At 42.7% G+C, this 17,957-nt stretch overlaps 1 protein-coding gene across 1 annotated transcript in view; it reads right to left on the bottom strand.

The window, feature by feature from the left end:
- TBC1D9 (TBC1 domain family member 9) overlaps positions 1-17,957 on the bottom strand; it is a 385,175-nt gene that overhangs the window by 176,416 nt on the left and 190,802 nt on the right. Inside the window, exons 4-5 of the mRNA XM_086962231.1 lie at positions 15,090-15,318; positions 1,309-1,570 (exon numbers count right to left, since the gene is read on the bottom strand). Coding sequence (XP_086818357.1) covers positions 1,309-1,570; positions 15,090-15,318 — 491 coding nt within the window. The remainder of the gene's footprint in view (positions 1-1,308; positions 1,571-15,089; positions 15,319-17,957) is intronic.

The raw sequence follows: 17,957 nt of genomic DNA, 5'->3' as shown, positions 1-17,957 counted from the left end.
TTAAGGTATGGAATTTTACATGTCTTGAAGACTTACTCTATACTTGCATGACTTATGGACTCCCTTTGATTCACAACGTATGGGTCCAACACTTGAGCCCACGTCCCGGATAAGTATACCATGTGTCAACTGCTCTTGTGTAGTGCAAATCGATGCTGTCGAGTTTGTCATCTGGTGATTTTTTTGACCAATCAACCATCGTGCTTTTGAAGCTTTCTAATTAGCCTGCCTCATAAGATATTTGTCCGTAACTACTCTCATGCTGCTAATGATGTATTCCTCATGTTCATAATATATGACTATGTCCCCATCTCGGCCTTTTATCATTTTTATGAGCTCTTTGGGATCCAATGTGACCCGCAGTAACATTTATTTATTAATTTTCTATACAGATCCATTGCCCCACCTCCCGCAACCCCTGTCCTGATGAAGACCCTCTAGCAAGGTTTATACCACGCCTGCATCTACTTGGGTCGAAACGTCGACACTTCCTCTTGTGTTAAGCCTCCTCCCCGATTTATCATTTGTGTTAATTTATTTGAGGCATGTTTGTTAAATTAATTGATGAGGTATATAGTACATGGATAACATATGTGACTTGTAGCCAGCAGGACATAGCACTATATATAGTTATTGAGCATTAGGTGGTTGTGATAATAAACATACATATAATATTCTCCTTCGATCCACCATGGGTATGATGTATATGGATAATACAGAATACCCGTGGCCAACTGAGCTGAACACTAAATACAGCCAGGCTAGCTTGAATCCAGTGGCTGGGTCTGAACTGAGGTGGCGAAGTGAGCTAAAGAATGATGATGGATTCAACACAGATCTGTGACTGGGGGGTAAGTGTCTGAAAGGTTTCAGCGCTCTGGCCATCATCTCCTTGTGTTTGCATTGTTGGCCATAACTATATCCCACATTGGTATACAATACAAAACAATCTGTATTAAATGACCAATTTTAAATCAAAATACACCAATGGTGGCTTTTGACATAAAGCATGGGCATGACTGTATGTGCACAAACAGTTTAGTTACATAGTGCTACAGGTCTGGGATAGCATGGCGATAGTCACTGGCCTGGCGTTTTGCATAACTAAAACCAACCAACCAACCAACCAACCTCACTGTACTGTTATGTTCTAACAGTAGTTGGGGATGCATCAGCCCTGGTCACACAATCGAGACAAAAGTTCAACACAAATATATCTCAAACAAATGTTTCGCATAAACACACAGTAATGGACCTTTGCCCACAAGCTGTAAACAGTGAAACATGATACGCTTCTGTTTCGCTCACCGCTTTAGGGCAGACACCTTCTTGGGGGACTTCTTCTTCAGCTTGGGCAAAGATCTGTCCTGCTCGAAGCCCTCATTATCCAGAAGTTGCCGCATGGCAATGTTGGCCAGTTGTTCCATCAGCCTGAACGTCTCCCCAATATTGAGTAGGACGGAGAAGAAATGTTGGCTGCACCGAGTGCTCACTTTGATCGAGTCGGGGAGGAGCAGGGTAGCATTCTTCTCAAGCTGGGTGATGTCAACCCAACGAATTACGAGCTTTGCTGAAAAAAGCATACACAACAGGTATGTCATATACGGGTTATACACACATTTCCTGTTTTAGGCCTAAACCCAAACAAGATATTATAAAACATACTGTAAATGGTTCATTAGTTCCACAGCTTCAACTACAAGTGGATGCAGTTTTCAAAGATGCTGCATAATATGAAAAGAAGAATTACAAGCGATAAAAACTCTACATGATGTCATAAAAAAAGAGAAGATTCCTTTGGGTCCTTTGTGTGGTTCAAGTGTATAACAGATGCCAAGCTTCCTAAACAAGTTCCCATTTGTCTTTCAGTTCATTACATGGCTGCCCCAATGTCTGCAAACTCAAAACTCTTGTGCTTAAAAATAACCCTAGGAAACAGGTATTTCCGCTAAGATGGCTTGCAGCCTGCCGATACCAGCCACAGTGACAGGCAGCTTATGAAAGTGAGAACATAACAACCGCGAAGAATCAAGATAATGGGAACACAAAGACCTACAACAGACAGAATGGCTCCTCACTGAATAAGGAACTGTTCTAAAGGGAGCACACAGACAATTTAAATAGCCTCCACTTTGAACAATGCATAAAATGACACCAAGCGTAGAAAGTGAGGGGGGAAGATCCTTTGTAGGTCTCGGTGAAACAGTGAATGTGCTATCTCTCCAAGACATGTTGTTCACAATTAGTGGGCTACAGCTTGCCCATAGGCTTACCATATGTTTGCTTCAACATTGCGCTCATATCCTTCGTTCCTGTTTTCATAGCCTTAATGCGTCAGGCCTCTTACTGTGTTTGGGCCTCCCCTAGAGCATGGACCAAGTACTTGTATCCATCCACTGCTCCTGTTTTTGTAGCTTCTTTTTTATTTGTGTTTAAGCACTCCATATGAGTGATCATGTTTTCATTCACTCCATTCCCCTTCCATCCTCCATTCAGGTTGCTTCTTTCCCACTTCTACGCCCCCATCCTTGAAGCTTCTTTCCCCTCTTGGTAGTATTAATGCTGAGAGGATGTGGTGTAATGGCCTTAGCTACTGGCTTTGGAGCAGAGGAACCAGGTCTGAGTCTCGTTGTCAGATCAACATCCTGTGATCCTTGGCAAATACCCTGATCTACCCATGCCTACCAAAAATGAATGTGTCTATGTGTAATATAACTGGTGCTCATGTAAAACACTCCAATACCTTCGTATCGAGTTTGCACTTTATTAATATGCAAACATTATATGTTCCTAGAGTAATTGCTTGTGGACTACATCAGACCCCGTGAGGTGTGCGATGCAGTTAACCAAGCATTCCTTTCTCCGTACATTGTCATTGTGAGGGAGCTAGGCCGTGTTGCTATAGACTATATAACCCAGGCTGCCCTCTGTTGCATTCCATTTCTGCCTTTGCACTAACCAGGCAGCTCTGTACTATATTCATCCTAGCTGTTGCTTCGAGGCTTACCGGTGTGGTGAGGTCATCATGCCTCCAGTGGTTAGGCAGTGATTTTCTCGTGCCATGCCCTGCATATGTAAGGTGAGGGTAAGCAGACCTGTCCACCCACTTCTGTCAGCCCGAGAGCATTTCATCACCGACCTTCATAAGACCAAGCAGCTCTGCTTTCCCTCTGCACTCACCCCGAACTCGCCATGGAGTACCTGATCGGTATCAAGGAGAGGACTTTGTTCTCGTGTCCGACGTCACCTTGAGAACCATCAGTATTATCAAAATGAAGAAAAGTAAGTCAACCCCCTTAGACACAGATCCTGATCGACCATCATGATTTCAGCAGCTTCATTATCAAAAGAATGGGGATGCCCTCTTCTTACACAGAGCCCATAACATTATCGGGCCCCCAATATCCTCATTAAGGTTAAGCTGCACGGAGCAGAGAGAATGGTCAGTTAAAAAGCTGAAGTCGAGGTCAGACGGGTGGTCTTCTAGTCCCTTATAATTTGTAAAATTATGCAATGGTACAGAGCTCTCAGGACCAGGCCAATAGAGCAGACCCACTGAGGTAGGCTGATGGGGTGGACCAAGCCATCCGCTTTGGCTTTATATAATGGACAGCAGGTATATTCTTCAAGAGTCACAACCTTCAGGCTTAAGTGGTCTTTGGATTAAGTCAAATTTACAAGCTCATATCTCACAACTGAGCTCATTATCATTTAAGAGTCCTTTAAGATGCAGAACTATATATATCACATTTCACAAACTCTATCACCTACAGCATAGTTATTCCTGCAGCGATATAGAATGCACAAACATTTTGTTCAGTCAAGAGAGTTTTCACACACATACTGATGCTGTTGCTTCAGACCCAAGACGTTCCACAGGTGAAACCATAATTAAATGTTCTGTCTGTAAACATCATAGGCATGTTTCACGACACTCAAATTTTACAGGTTGATGCCACACACAGAAGCGCTCTCTCTTAAGTGACAAAGAACTTACAAGCTCTCATCTCAGAAAGCAGTGCTGTCATTAAGTGCAATTACAATTATAATGCAAAGAGGATATGGCGTAACGGCCAAATCTGCCGATTTTGCCTTTGGGGGACCAGGTGTGAGTCTTGGCATCAGATCAACATCCTGTGATTCAGGGCACATTACTTAATCACTCCATGTGTACCAAAATGATTGCATCCATGTGTAATGTAACTGGTGCTCAGGTACAGTGCACCGATATCTTTGGGTCAAGTATGCACTTTATAAAACTGAAAAAAAATGACATTACAGTAGGGTGCATTCAGTGTTAGGTCTCGGCTAGACAGTGCATGCAGTGTTTCTTCACCCTCGCCCCCCGTGTGGAGTTCATTGTTCCACCCCCCTTGCCAAACAAAAATGCGTTATGACATGGCCGGAGCTGGCCCTGTCACATCACTTTTTTCCATAACTTTGTTATGATGAAAAGATGTGCTGCTATGCAACATGGCTGAAATACATTCACATTGACAATGCCAATAGCTCGTGCATTGCAGAGACATACTGGCTTTGTAAGTGCTTGTTTGAATGGTTTCCTTCACCCTTCCATCTATCCGTCCAACCATTCATGTTTCCATCAATCCCATCACACTTACATCTTTCCTTACAAAGCACGGGTTCATCCAGTCATGATTTTATCCTTTAATCTATCCACCCACACATTTACATTTTCTCCCATCCATCCACACACACATCCTTTCAGCCTTCTGTTGATCTTTTCACACATTCATCCTTTCACTTTCTGGCTGCAGGTACACCCATCCTTTCATCCTTGCTTCCGCCCATCATTTAAGTAATTGCTCCTTTCACTCTTCCATCCTTTCACACCACTTACTGTCCTTGTTTTCCTCTTTACACCATTATTTTTCACCCTTGTCATTTCCTTTCACATTTTTCTACTTTCCATGGTCATGTAGTTCCTAAAAATACATAGAATCTGCCTGTTTAGACAACATAAACTAAGGGATTGGTGTCCATACTGGTTCCAGACACCCCCAAAGGATATGTTAGCCTTTAGACCAGCTAGCTCACAGTGCCAGCATAAGCCCCCTAACCTTACCAAGGAGCGAATAGTTTCTGGCAACTATCGAACATGACAACCCGTGATCCTTCAGGGATCATGGAAACAATACAGCACCTTTCACTCAGTCAAACGTGCCCACTTAGTCTAAGATAGATACACAGAATAAACGATGGGGAGCTTTTCAATAAGCATTTACTGAACCTGCGTCATTCTAGTATAAAACATATTTGCTGGGATAATCATTAGACAGAAACAGATGAATAAGATTACAAGCACCAACAGAGTAAATAAAAGGAAGAATTCTACCCTGGTGCTAAAACAGTGAATATATGCAGGCATATAGACATGACCGTAATCAAGCATACTTATACGATGCAAGTCCCACCTAAGTGTACCTAAGTGTACCTAGCATGTATGTGGGTGTAAAGCCAAGAATACCCTAGGAAAGAGCCAACCCCATTACCTGATGGGAGAAAATGAAGGACCACGCCTTGGTCTCGAGTTGGACACCCGCAAGGGATGTCAGTCCACTGTGCGCTGGAGTTGCTGTGAGCAGGGACCCCAGCGTCTGGTGTCAGTGTGGAATCTTCTCTTCTCTCTATCTAAGTTAGGTATTGTTCGTTTATACCCTAAAGATAGCCTTGGGGTTCCTTACACAATCGAACTGTTAGTATGATTATGCAAATGAGCCTAGAACAATACCTACGATTAGCCAAAGAGGTTCTTTCGCCCTAGGATGAAGATGACCATGGCTCTTACACAGAATATGTTCATGCTGTTGCGTATGTCATGTGCAGTGACTTTTCGAACAACCCTCATGCATAAAAAATGAGGCTAGTTTCAAGGAAACCAATCGACATTTTTTCAACACATAACTGGGTAAAAATGTCAGTGCTTAGAACCGTTATGCAAAGCAAGGTAGGACAAATGTAGGTAAAAGGTTATGTAGCTACCTAGGTCTAGTTTGGGTTACATTGAGGTTCATAACACCATCTTATTCCTTTTCAACACGCCTTCCTTTCACATTTCGTCTTTTTTCTACCTCCCTATCTTCTCTTTTTCTTTCCCCATCTATCTACCTATCATTCTTGCCTCCTCTCCTTACCATTTGCTACATCTCTATATAGCTCATGCTCGCTTTCTATAGACTTCTTTCTCTGTTTTCTTTGACAGTTTTGAGAATTTCTCTTTTTCTGCCTCCTTCATTGTACCTGGCTAATTTGTCAGCCCAGGGCCCAAACTCTCATCTCTGACATGATATCCACGTACTTTTCTATTTATGAGCTTTTTCCGCAGAACTGCAAATAAAAGAGGCTCAAAGAACTACATTTTAGAGGGGGTTCGCTTCCCAACCCATTGGGTGCAGTGGTGGCAACCCCTCACCTGTGCTCTAGCTGCTGGAATTGGTGGTTTACGCAGAGGCGGCTCCTCCGCTAAAGTGGAGGAGCGTCGCCCCTCTGCTTTTCAGCAGTGCAAGCAAAAAAGGGTAAATAAAATGCCAATAACAACATGTTATCATCATTTTATTTTTCTGTGCTTAAGCCAGTTATGGGGCGGGGTTTGGCTGTCGTCACAGTCAGCAGGGCGTGTAGTGGTTGGTGCACTTAAGTGCACAGCACAGTTTGGTTGGCTGTCTTGGGCTGGCCAAACAGTCATGCGCACATAGCATGTTCCCCACCCGGCTGTATTTCACAGCCTGGGTGGAGAACATGCACAGGCTTCCACTTCCGGTCTGAGCGCCGTACCAGGCCGCTCCGATCAATCACCACACTGCTGACATGCTGAGGACAGGAGCGTTGTGATTGGCTTAGGGGAGCCTCTTTGCTTCCTGCTTCCTGGAAGAAAAGCGGAGTAAAGACTACGGAGGGGAGACAGCGGCCATGCAGAGGTAAGTGCCATTTTATTTTTATTTTTTTCACCACTCTCCGCCCGCCACCCCTTTTCTGTAGCAGCAGCCACTGGGTTTACGATGACTCTGTATTGACACTGAGAAGGTGAACACATTGTATGAAGAAGCACGATTCACCTGCTTAGAAGCAGAAAACAAGACTATGCACGAACATCTAGGTGGGCTCACACCTCTGAATATGTAAATTCACAGTGGGACATCATAGGGAATATCTCCCTCAATTATAAACAATGAGGAAGGTTGGGTTGCTAGTAAGGCTCCCTCCTACTGCACTGTCACAGTATACATCATTCTTCTATACTGCACGTTTCAACTTCAAAACACAATTCAACAGTTTACAGGTTCAGCTATAAACAAATCAACAAAAAGAAGAACGCTCTTGTGAAGCTGGATTTTCCAGGTCCACCTCAGTTTCGGCTATTTACCACATCCTCCTATGTTAACTAAAACTAATCACACACACTGAAAGAGCCTTCAAATGGCTTTGATGTACCTATTGTTTACCCGAAGATATATATATATATATATATATATATATATATATATATATATATATATATATATATATATATATATATATAGATATATATATATATATATATATATATATATTCATTGCAATACTTAATTTGTAAAACAATCAGTGGCAGTCCTCAAAATATTCCAAGAAGCCCGCCGGTGTCACTGTCTAATGCAGGAGTTTCAGAATACCAAGGCTGTCTAGCCTTTCTTCAGTTTATGACTCTTTCATACACCCATAAACTCTCTCTCCCCCTATACCGCCCACTTGTAAGTTCTTTTCAACCCTGCTTTCTCTATCCGACACAATTGCTGTCATTTTCGTCCTCCTTCTTCCTCCCTTTGCTGCATTTCTTTCTCTCTTTTTCAGCGTCAAAGGTTGATGATTCAAAATAAGTCCTGGTACCAAAGAGTGCCGGTGGGCTCCACCTGCAACCATCAGCTCAAATTAAGCACTGGTTCACTCACCGTATTCCAGAGAGCATACATATGTTAATTGGAGAACAGCATCTAAAGGTCTATGAGCAGTCAATACCGTGTGTGGTGGATGTGGCAAGTCAAAAAAGTGAAAAAACGTGAAAGAGACACATTTCGGTCTACACAACAGCACAACCTATTATAATGAATTTAATGAATTAAATTCGTGATCAACATATTTATTTATTTATTTATTCCTTAATTTCAACCAAATTTATATCTGTTCTTTGCTCTGCTTTCTTTTCAATGCATTCTATCCATTGCCCTCGATTCTTTGGCTTTGTAAAAAACACAGGAGAATTCTTGTTTCCTTATGCCACATATTTATTCAGTCACCCAATGCATTTCGGGAAAAACTCCCTTCTTCGGGGGTGTCTAAAGTACACACAAAGAGGAGTTGTACCTATCAATTAAATGGCAAACATGTTTTTCAAAAACAATCGTTTTTTAAAACAACAACATTTTTGTACATGGCAATACACTAGCATCTGCATTATTTCCTATCGCTCTCTCTGTGGCAAGTCACCATCGGCGCATCCTGGTGGGCCACCTGGGGAATAATGTCACAATAGGTCTTACCCCCAAAGCACACATAAAAGAGGAATATTGTGAAATGTCACCTGCTGGTGATGGCTAGTGTTGCATGACTGGGTAAAGCTGCCCTAGATTGCTCTTTTAAAACACCCCTGATAAGGGTTTCACAATAATTGGATTGATCAATCCCATGAAAGGCTTATCTAATGGGAGACGGTAGACATAGCTTATCTCTGGATGCGAGAAGAAGCCATTTCAATTTATCACAGGACAAGCCTCTCTGACTCCTCTGTGATCTGATCACCATTAATGCTATTTCTTTGAAAATATTATCTGATTGTTTGAGGAGAATACAGTGATTCACACATGAAACTAGAATTTTGAAATAGTCATTATTGGCCCACTCGAAAATCTTTGAAACAGTAAGGACTGAGAAGTCTAAGCATAGGTCGATTTTCTCATTTTACTGATTCTAAATAGAAATTAAACAGCTAACATTTTTCACTCCCGTTCCTCCCCCACAAAAAAAACAAGATGTAGAGGTACGTTGCAGAAATGAATATTTATTTTTCAATACGTTTTCAAAGCGTTACAGGTTCCTGTCTCTGGAGGACGGCAAATTCAAAGATTTCCAATTAAAGTCCCACAAGGTAACAAGCATTTGCAATGCAACAGGCCTCGCATTTGCGAGAGTTAGAGTTTTGGCATTGTAAATGTGTGAAAAACAGGACCACTCGTTCAATCTTACAAAATGTCATCCTAATTATAAAGCAGGGAGTGAAAGTGGAGATGTTATTTACTTATTATAAGTAAATTTTATGCTTAGGCCGTATATTTACAAAAATGGAAATAAATGGCTACATTTCATATGTGTGCTCTAGATGTTTGGTAGGCGGGGACGAGTTTAACAAGGGGCGCAGGCCATTCATTATGTGTACATGCAAAGGGTATAGGAAGTTTGCTCATGCTGTGAAATACTGGATCACCCCCCTTCCCCCCCCCCAGCAATTTTATACATAGTAAGCTTGCACTGAAGGTATTGGAGCGTTTTACCCGAGTACTAGTTATATTAAGCAAGGTCAGACTCAGCAGACCACAGTAGGTGCTGTACATTTACTCAACACCATGGTGTGTGTGCATTTTTATTCCAGTCACCATGTGTTAATGATATTAATGATTAATTTCCCCAAATGCAACGTCCTTAGGGGTTTGTTAAAGAGCTGGGTAGCCCTGCACTCTTCCAGAACAGAGTTAGCCCACAGATTCTCACTCGCGTGTAGAAGTGGTGCCCATGTGTTACGCTCTTATTTTATTTATTTATTTATTTTATAACACTTGTAAGGCACACAGCTACCCACAAAGGGTTTCCCGGTGCCGGACCAGCAAAACACAAACACAACTGGATAGAGAACAGTCAAAGCACTTATTTGTCGAACAACCAGGTTTTTACGCTTTTTCTGAATTTCATATAGCTTTCCTCCTTGCGAATATGAATGGGCAATGTGTTCCACAGAGTTGGGCCCAAATAGGAAAAGGATCTCCCGCCTATTCTAGCCCGTTTGAACCTCGGCACCGCAAAGTTCGCAGCTGTGCATGAACGAAGACTGCGATTGGGGAGGTAGGGCTAAGCAAGGTCCTGTAGGTATTTGGGGGCAGTGCCAGATTTGATTTTAAATAGGTAGTTCAGGGTTTTGAAACGAATCCGGTTTTCAACCCTGAGCCAATGCAGGTCCCTAAGATGTTTGGTGATCCTAGCGGATCTAGGGATTCTGCAAAGCAGTCTGGCAGCAGCGTTTTGCACCAGTTGCAGACGTCTTATTACTGCTTTGTTTGAGCCCAGGTACAAGATGTTACCGTAATCAAGCCGAGATGTCACTAAGGCATTGACTACGGTCTTCTGGGTAGTAGATGGTAACATCCAGACAATTTTGCGTAGCCATTTAAGAATGGTAAAACATATGCCTGCCACTTTGTTGGCTTGCTGAGTCATAGATAGACTGTCATCTATGATGACCCCAAGGTTTCTAACCTGAGAGGCTGGAGGTGGAAGTTTACCTAATGACGATGGCCAATGGGGATCACTCCAGAGATCTTTACTATTCCCTAAGAGGAGGACCTTTGTTTTCTCCCCATTTAATTTAAGTTGGTTAGCTGACATCCAACTAAATATTTCTTGAAGGCCTATTTTTAATGCAGATGGAGCAGACGAGTCAGATTTGGAAAGTGAAAACAGGATTTGAGAATCATCTGCATAGGTCATTAAAATGAGACCAAAATTTTCTGCAAGGTTGGCCAATGGTCGTAGGCACAAATTAAAAAACAAAGGGCTCAGGATCGATCCCTGTGGCACACCATGAGGAGAGTAGAATACCTCAGAGCATGCCTCCGAAGAGGAGATCTGGAAAGTGCGGAGGGATAAGTATGATCTAATCCACTCCAGTGCTTTGCCTTCGACACCATTCTCCCCCAGCCTGCCGAGCAGTATGGAGTGAGAAATGGTGTCGAAGGCCGCACTTAGATCCAACAAGACCAATGCTACCGTTTGGCCATCATCCATGAGCTCCCTGATCTTTTCTGTGACCCCGAGCAGGGCCGTCTCGGTGGAATAACCACTCCTAAACCCAGATTGGGACGAATGAAGAAGTTAGTTATTTTCCACTTAAGTTGAAAGTGCCTTATGGATGTGCCTCTCTAAAATTTTAGAAAAGGCAGGCAGTAATGAAATTGGACGATAATTGGCCAATATCATAGGGTCTGCGGCCGGCTTTTTAAGTAGAGGACTGACCATAGCATGTTTCCATAGAGCAGGAACTGTGGCCTGCTCTATGGAGGCGTTCAGTATCTCTGCTATGGAAGTCATGGCAGAGTTCTCCAATTGACTTATGATACTGATAGGAATAGGGTCACGTGGGGAACCCGATTTGATCGATTTTAATAATTCCTTCAGTTTATCCAGATTAATGGAAGGCCAGGCTTCAAGATGACAATTTCCTCTGGGGACTTGGGGGATGTTATCTTGCTTGTGTGTGATCGTGCTGTCCCTTTTGATATTAGAGACAATGTTCTCAATCTTTTCGGTGAAAAAAGATGCCAAGTCCTGGCACTGCTGGGTATTGTTAGGGGTAGGCTCCGCTCTTGAATTCTCATCAGCCAACTCTTTTACAGTGTTGAAGAGAGTCTGGGATTTATTTACGGCCATGCTAATAGTAGTGGTAATATAGCATGCTTTAGCTTTCATGCATGCTGAATGATAGCTATTTCTGGCCTTTCGGTAAACTTCTTTTTGATGTAATTCATATTTTTTACGCCACTGCCTCTCCAGGGTCTTACATGTGGATTTTTCTTTCTTAAGAGCTTCTGTGTACCAGGGGGCGGGAGGGCGATGTGCTTTTCCTTTGCAACGGGATAGGGGCAGGCAGGTATCCACTGCGCCATTTAGCCATGTTTGTGTAGCCTCTGCTATGCTTTCCATATCTCCATCTAAACATGGGTGATCTTTCCTCAAAGCATTGTTGAGATCCTCCAAGTTTAGAGATTTCCAATTTCTCCTAAAAGATTCTGAAGGAGTCGTAACAAGACATTTGATAGGTTTAAGTGAGATAGCGAAACGTAATAGGAAATGGTCTGACCAGAGAACAGGAGTAGTGTTCAGCCATGAGAGTTCTTTCATATTTGATATAATAGGGTCTAACAAGTGTCCAGCTTTGTGAGTTGGACCCCTATTACGTAAAGTCATATCTAAAACCATGAAATCGTCTATTAAGTTTTTGCAAGTCTTGTTGTTGTCATCTTCTAAATGAAGATTCAAATCTCCAAGTACAGTAAAGTTTTGAGCATTCAAATGTTGGGGTAGGATAAAGTTTACCAAATTGTCTGACCAAGAGGGATTATTTACTGGCGGTCGATAGATCAGTAAGCCAGAGAAGGTAAAATTAGGACTGAGGGTAATTTTAAATGATGCCGCTTCGCAGTTAGGAATGTCTGCAGGTTCAAAGTTGCACACAAAATCTCTACTGTGAATAATGGCAATTCCCCCTCCGGTTTGGCCTACCCGATCCCTCCTTACAATAGCATAGCTCGGGGGGAGGGCAGTTGCAACGTCTGGACCTGATCCGTCATGAAGCCAAGTCTCAGTTAAGAATATGGCGATGGGCTTTTTTTCCATTAAGAGATGAAAAATATCTAATTTATGTTGTGGTAGTGAGCGACAGTTTACCAAGTAGAATATGAAATTGTTAGGACTCTCTCCCTGCTGGTAAGGTTTGAAAACAGTACCCTGGGGGGTGTCAGAATAGGGCTGATAGTTAGTCAGAGAAAGGGTACATTCAGGGCATGTTTGTACGCCAGCTAATAGCAGGTTCAGTGTTATGCAGTTATCATGGCTATTGGGGCGTAACGCCCTAAGTTGGGCACCTGTTAGCATACCTGATAAAGAAGGGGCAGAGATTTGTGCCCTATGTCCCGGCCTGGCCCGGACGGGCACAGACGGGCTGACTCTGGCTGGACTCCGGCGAAGACGAGGCGCGTCCGCTAAAACGCGTCCGCTATCGCGGAGAAGGACTGTTTCTTTTTATCACTGAGACTAGAGCGCTCTCACCGCTCTGTCCCGCCCTAAGATGGCCGCCGCTAAATCCCTGGTGCTCGGTGCCTTGCCCTGAATCGGCAGGTATTGAGCGCGTGTGTGCTGGAGTAAGTGCGGGTAAGCAACAAGTGTGCTGACAGAAAATTAGTAAGTTTAAAATACACAAGTACAACAAATTAACACAATGCAATTTTTAAAAGGTTTCAGTTCGACTAATATCGGCTTTCAAATATCCTCTAGCGAAATGTTTGAGCAGTAAGGTAACACACTGCCCGAGTGCTCGCTAACTCGCAATACACTGTCTGAGGGCTCCTTTTATCACTGAGACTAGAGCGCTCTTCTGAGTAGGTGCTTGCCTTTCTTCCGCATGTGTTGCAGCACAGATAAAAAAAGTTGTTGTTTGTATGTTACGCCGTCCTCTTTAATAAATGGAGCATTTTTACAACCATCCACGCAGCCCTTTATAAATAAATTCCTAGAGACGCTGTCAACCCTACACGGTAGGATTTAACTACGTTACACCCATGCACTTCAAGTGGTGCACTGTAGAACTAGGTAACACCAGTTCAAGCACACCCCGGCTTCCCATCTTTAGGCTGTGCAGTTTTAGGCAACTAACCGTCATTTAATTTGAATTTAATTGTATAGTGTTTATCTGTGTGTGCATATACTTATTCATTTTGAATACATGACTTACATGAATTTACTATAAAATCACATTTAAGAAACACAGGAGTCTTTTCATTTTGTAATTAAGGTATACATATTTTCATTAAATGTAATTCCTATCAAGTGAGAGGGACAAAAATAGAATATAGGTTTTATGAGACCTAAAAAGCAGCAGAACAAACGTCCTAACAGGTGCCCATGGTTGTAACAGTGCTACATCAGCACTATGAAAATGAGACTGACTCGAGACCCGGAATCAGATACACAGAAGTGATGCTCCATATGTGGCCTAATGGCTAGAGCGGTTATCAAAGTTGGTGAACCGGGTTCGAGTCTCGACTGGGACGCTCAGCATCCTGTGATTCTGGGCAAATCACTTAATCTCCCTGTGCCTAACAAAAAAATCCATGTGTTCGTCTGTAATGCAACTGGTGCTCATGTAAAGCGCTCTGATACTTTTGGGTTGAATTTGCGCTATATTGAAAAAAATTACTAATGGTAGAATGAACCAAAATGGTGAGAGAACGTATTGTCTAGTGGGTTAACATATGACTTTGTAATTTTGGAACCTGGGTTCTAAACTCATCTTAGCCACTTAACTGATCCTGGACAAATAGCTGGTTCTTCCTGTAGCTTAACATTGTAAATATATGAAATGCAATTTAATGGTGTAATACAAAATGATGTACATTCCAAGTTGATGTCCATGATCTTGTACTGACACAGCACCTCCTGTTAATGAATACCACTCCGATGCTCCCCTGCTTGGTTTAGTTACATAGACACCCTTGCACATATACAATTGCATTATATTATTAAGCACCTTGGAAGGACCAGTATCATTACTGACAGATTACCCCAATCTCCAGGAAGCCCTTCAATGGGCCCCATCCCCAGGACAGACTGGGGAGTCAACAGCAACCATGACACAAATGCTCAAATCAGTCCATTCGTCACTTTGCGCAATCTCTCTTTCCAGCTAGTCATTCACTCATTCTCTCTCACCCTCCTCTGTCTTCTCCCTCTCTGGTCACTTTCTCCCTCCCCCTTCCTCTCTCTCTCTTGAAGCCTCCCGTGCCTACTGCAATTAATCTGGTCGACCTGGGGGAAAAAGAGAGGCACCAAAAGCGCCATCGGCATTCAAAACCGGCCTCCCAAGAGCTCCAACCCACCAGAGAAATGCCCGGTGGAAAAAAGACCTGTCTGGTCCTACCCAACCCATCAGCTCTTAGGACAGTTTTCCATAACCACTGACGCCTAAAATGTATGCAAATCAATTTCCAAATGATCTCTAGAGCAAATCAACTTAAAGCATGCCGTGCTTCGGAAACACAACCTACTAAACCTACCTTCCTTTCCCAAAAGGAAAGAATAAAAGCAGAGGTGGTTAATGCTGAGGTACATCCAGCCTTGCCGTGGGACTCTCCCCTTCCAGTAACTGCACGAGTAGTAGTTGACCAGCTTCTCCTCCTCTGGCATCCCGAAGAGCTTATGGAACTTCACAATGGCTTCCTTGAACTTATCTGTGTCGTCATCTTCCTTAATATTATTGATTTTTTTATATTCAGCTATTATCCCCTAGAAGAAAAAAAGAAAACCACTTTATCCTGGACTTCTAACTTGAATAATCAAGCCCCGACCATGAATTCAGAAAATCAGTAGCACATTCCCTTTTACAACGCTAGACAAAGCAGTGGAATAGCGGAATCAAACAACCATTGAAAAGTCATCTCTGAGAAAGCCTGGGGGAATTAATGTGATGGGAAAAACCAGCAGCCTCTCTTGGCTTCAAGGATGTTATAAACATATCTGTGAAAATGTATTCCAATGTCCCAGACTGTTTGAAAATTATTATTATTATTATGTTTCTTATATAGCGCCAGAATCGACCCCCGAAGGGGTATCTCTGCGCTTGCCTTGGGAACCCGTCCTGGCTTTTCCCTGTGAGATAGCCCCTACAGGGCATCCCCAAGGTGAAAGCCAGGCATCCCACCGCGGGGGGGGGGCGGTTGTGGAGATTAAGCAAGCTTAATGCCCAGAGTTGCAGAGTGTGAACCCATGATTAGGTCAGGCACCGAAGCGAGAATTATCGAGTCCATGGACATTTGAGCTCAAGACCCTGCCGCGTCGGGAATTGAACCCTGGTCCCGGGTCTGACCTCTGCTTCAGGGTCTGCCTGCTCTAACCAGTGAGTCACACTTCTCCACTTAAAATGTGTGCAACTGCAGCTTTATCGAGCTACTATTCCTTTGCTTTCCCTTTATTGTATGTGGCCCTGTATGATGTTGGTTTGCTGCAATAGTTTGCTTCTTTTCCTTTGTTCTTTTTTGTGATCTATTAGTTAAAACACAAGTGTGTAAGCTGTTTCAGAAAGGTCAAGTTGCCAATCATTAGTAATTAGACATTTTCAATGACTCCTTGTATATTTATGGGAGTTTAAGGTTTACTCAAAACATTAGACATTTGCTTATGCATTCTGAATGTTTTCATTGATGGTCTGTATCGAAATGCATCTTTTTCACATGTGTTCCTGGATTTGTTTGATTGTTTATGAACCTAGTTAGATGGTGGTTTTCTTTGCAGGGAGAGAGGGCTCATAAACAGCACCTTAATGAATGTGCCTTTCCTATAGAGTGTAACAATGTTTGCAAAATTATTTGGTTTGTTTGAATTTTTGTTTAAATCTGTTGTAAGTGTACAAAACTGCAAATATGGCATAAAATAAAGAGATCAAATGTGTGCAACAATGGGACTTCCGCCTCCAGAATGTGGGGTGAAAGACTGGCACATGGGCTGAACAGCAGACATGTGGAACTACAGACGAGACCAAAGTATGGCTTCGCAATATTACCCTGTTTTTGGCATTTTATTTCTGAATTTGTCATTAGGTAGTCAGCTGTCATTGTGTTTTGTCCCAGCAAGGCCCAGCTACATAATGTTTACATCCAAAATAGGCAAGTATAGACGCATGTTTTTAAATGGCTAACAAGGGCTAAAGGACCTTGATACTGTAAAGGCTGCAACATCCTTCCAAATAGGTCAGGCTCCATACTTTTGCAAGTATACTTCTTCCGAACTTTGACCTAAGAGATTCTATTCCAGTGGCAATAGAACTAACCTGTGAAAATAAAAATATGTCACAAGAATGACTTATAACAAGGTTGTCATTTTCTGCCTCTTTAAATAACCAGTTTGAACCAGGTGGTGGACAACTGCTGCATGGCTAATCTCCCTATAAAGCACGAAAAATGAGTTCACACACTTCCCTTCACTCCAGGAGACATGTGGGTATGTGAGAACGTGTCGCAGATCTGAACCTCTCCCAAGGTGAAAAAACTCCCGAGCTTCAGCCCGCTTCTTATTCAAAGTTATCTGTCAAAATCAGAATGCCTCTGATCAATGGCCCGGTCAGACAAACTGACATCTTGCCACTGCCACATCCTTATATAGGACAGTCAAATGTTGATTTTTTCAGAGGTGGCTCTCGCACAGAGTATCCTGCCTTATGTTGTGGTAGATGTAAAAAAAGGAACAACGAGAGTGACTTTCTTTAAAGCTGCGAGGTCGTACAGAATACCTGGCGGGTTAATCCCTGGAGAAAATAGTGTAGGAGTGCTTATAAAGGGTGTATTTTCTTTTATCAAGAAGGTGCTGGAATCGGTGGGATTTGATGGGGTTTTGTAGGAGGGAGAGAGAATCTTAGAAATAGGCCCATTATGCCATCCAGACTAGATAGGTAATAATTATTTGGATACCGAATCTTTGATAAGTCACAGGTACTTTAGCACAAGTGTTAAGAAGGGCACGCAGAGGTTGTGCAAGTTTTGATATGATTTGTCCAGATAATGTAGTCAATTACGAGTGGGTCAACTATATATATATATATATGCTGTATGGATACAGAGAAGAACAGAAGACAACATGCATGAGCTTTTGACTGACTCATAAAGGACAGTGGAATGGTAACCTCTGAAGGTAGTAACACTGGCACTCTCCTGGGTTGCCACACAGCTGAGGACCTGGGCTCGTATTCTTTGCAAGTTAGGTCCAGGAGTCATACACCCCAGTAATCCTGCAAGGTTTCCCCAGCTGTTCAATGGGCTAGGAAGGCTCAAGAATACCAAGGTATGGCTTCACATTGATGAAACCATGGGGCCCATGGCGCTCTGACACCAAAGCGTGCCATTCAACCTGCAACCATTGGTAGAGGAGGAACT

Source organism: Lissotriton vulgaris, chromosome 3_1, assembly GCF_964263255.1.
Source record: "Lissotriton vulgaris chromosome 3_1, aLisVul1.2, whole genome shotgun sequence".
NCBI classification, from domain to species: domain Eukaryota; kingdom Metazoa; phylum Chordata; class Amphibia; order Caudata; family Salamandridae; genus Lissotriton; species Lissotriton vulgaris.
Note: the sequence above shows the minus strand (reverse complement) of the source record. Positions and strands in the feature narration are given on the sequence as shown.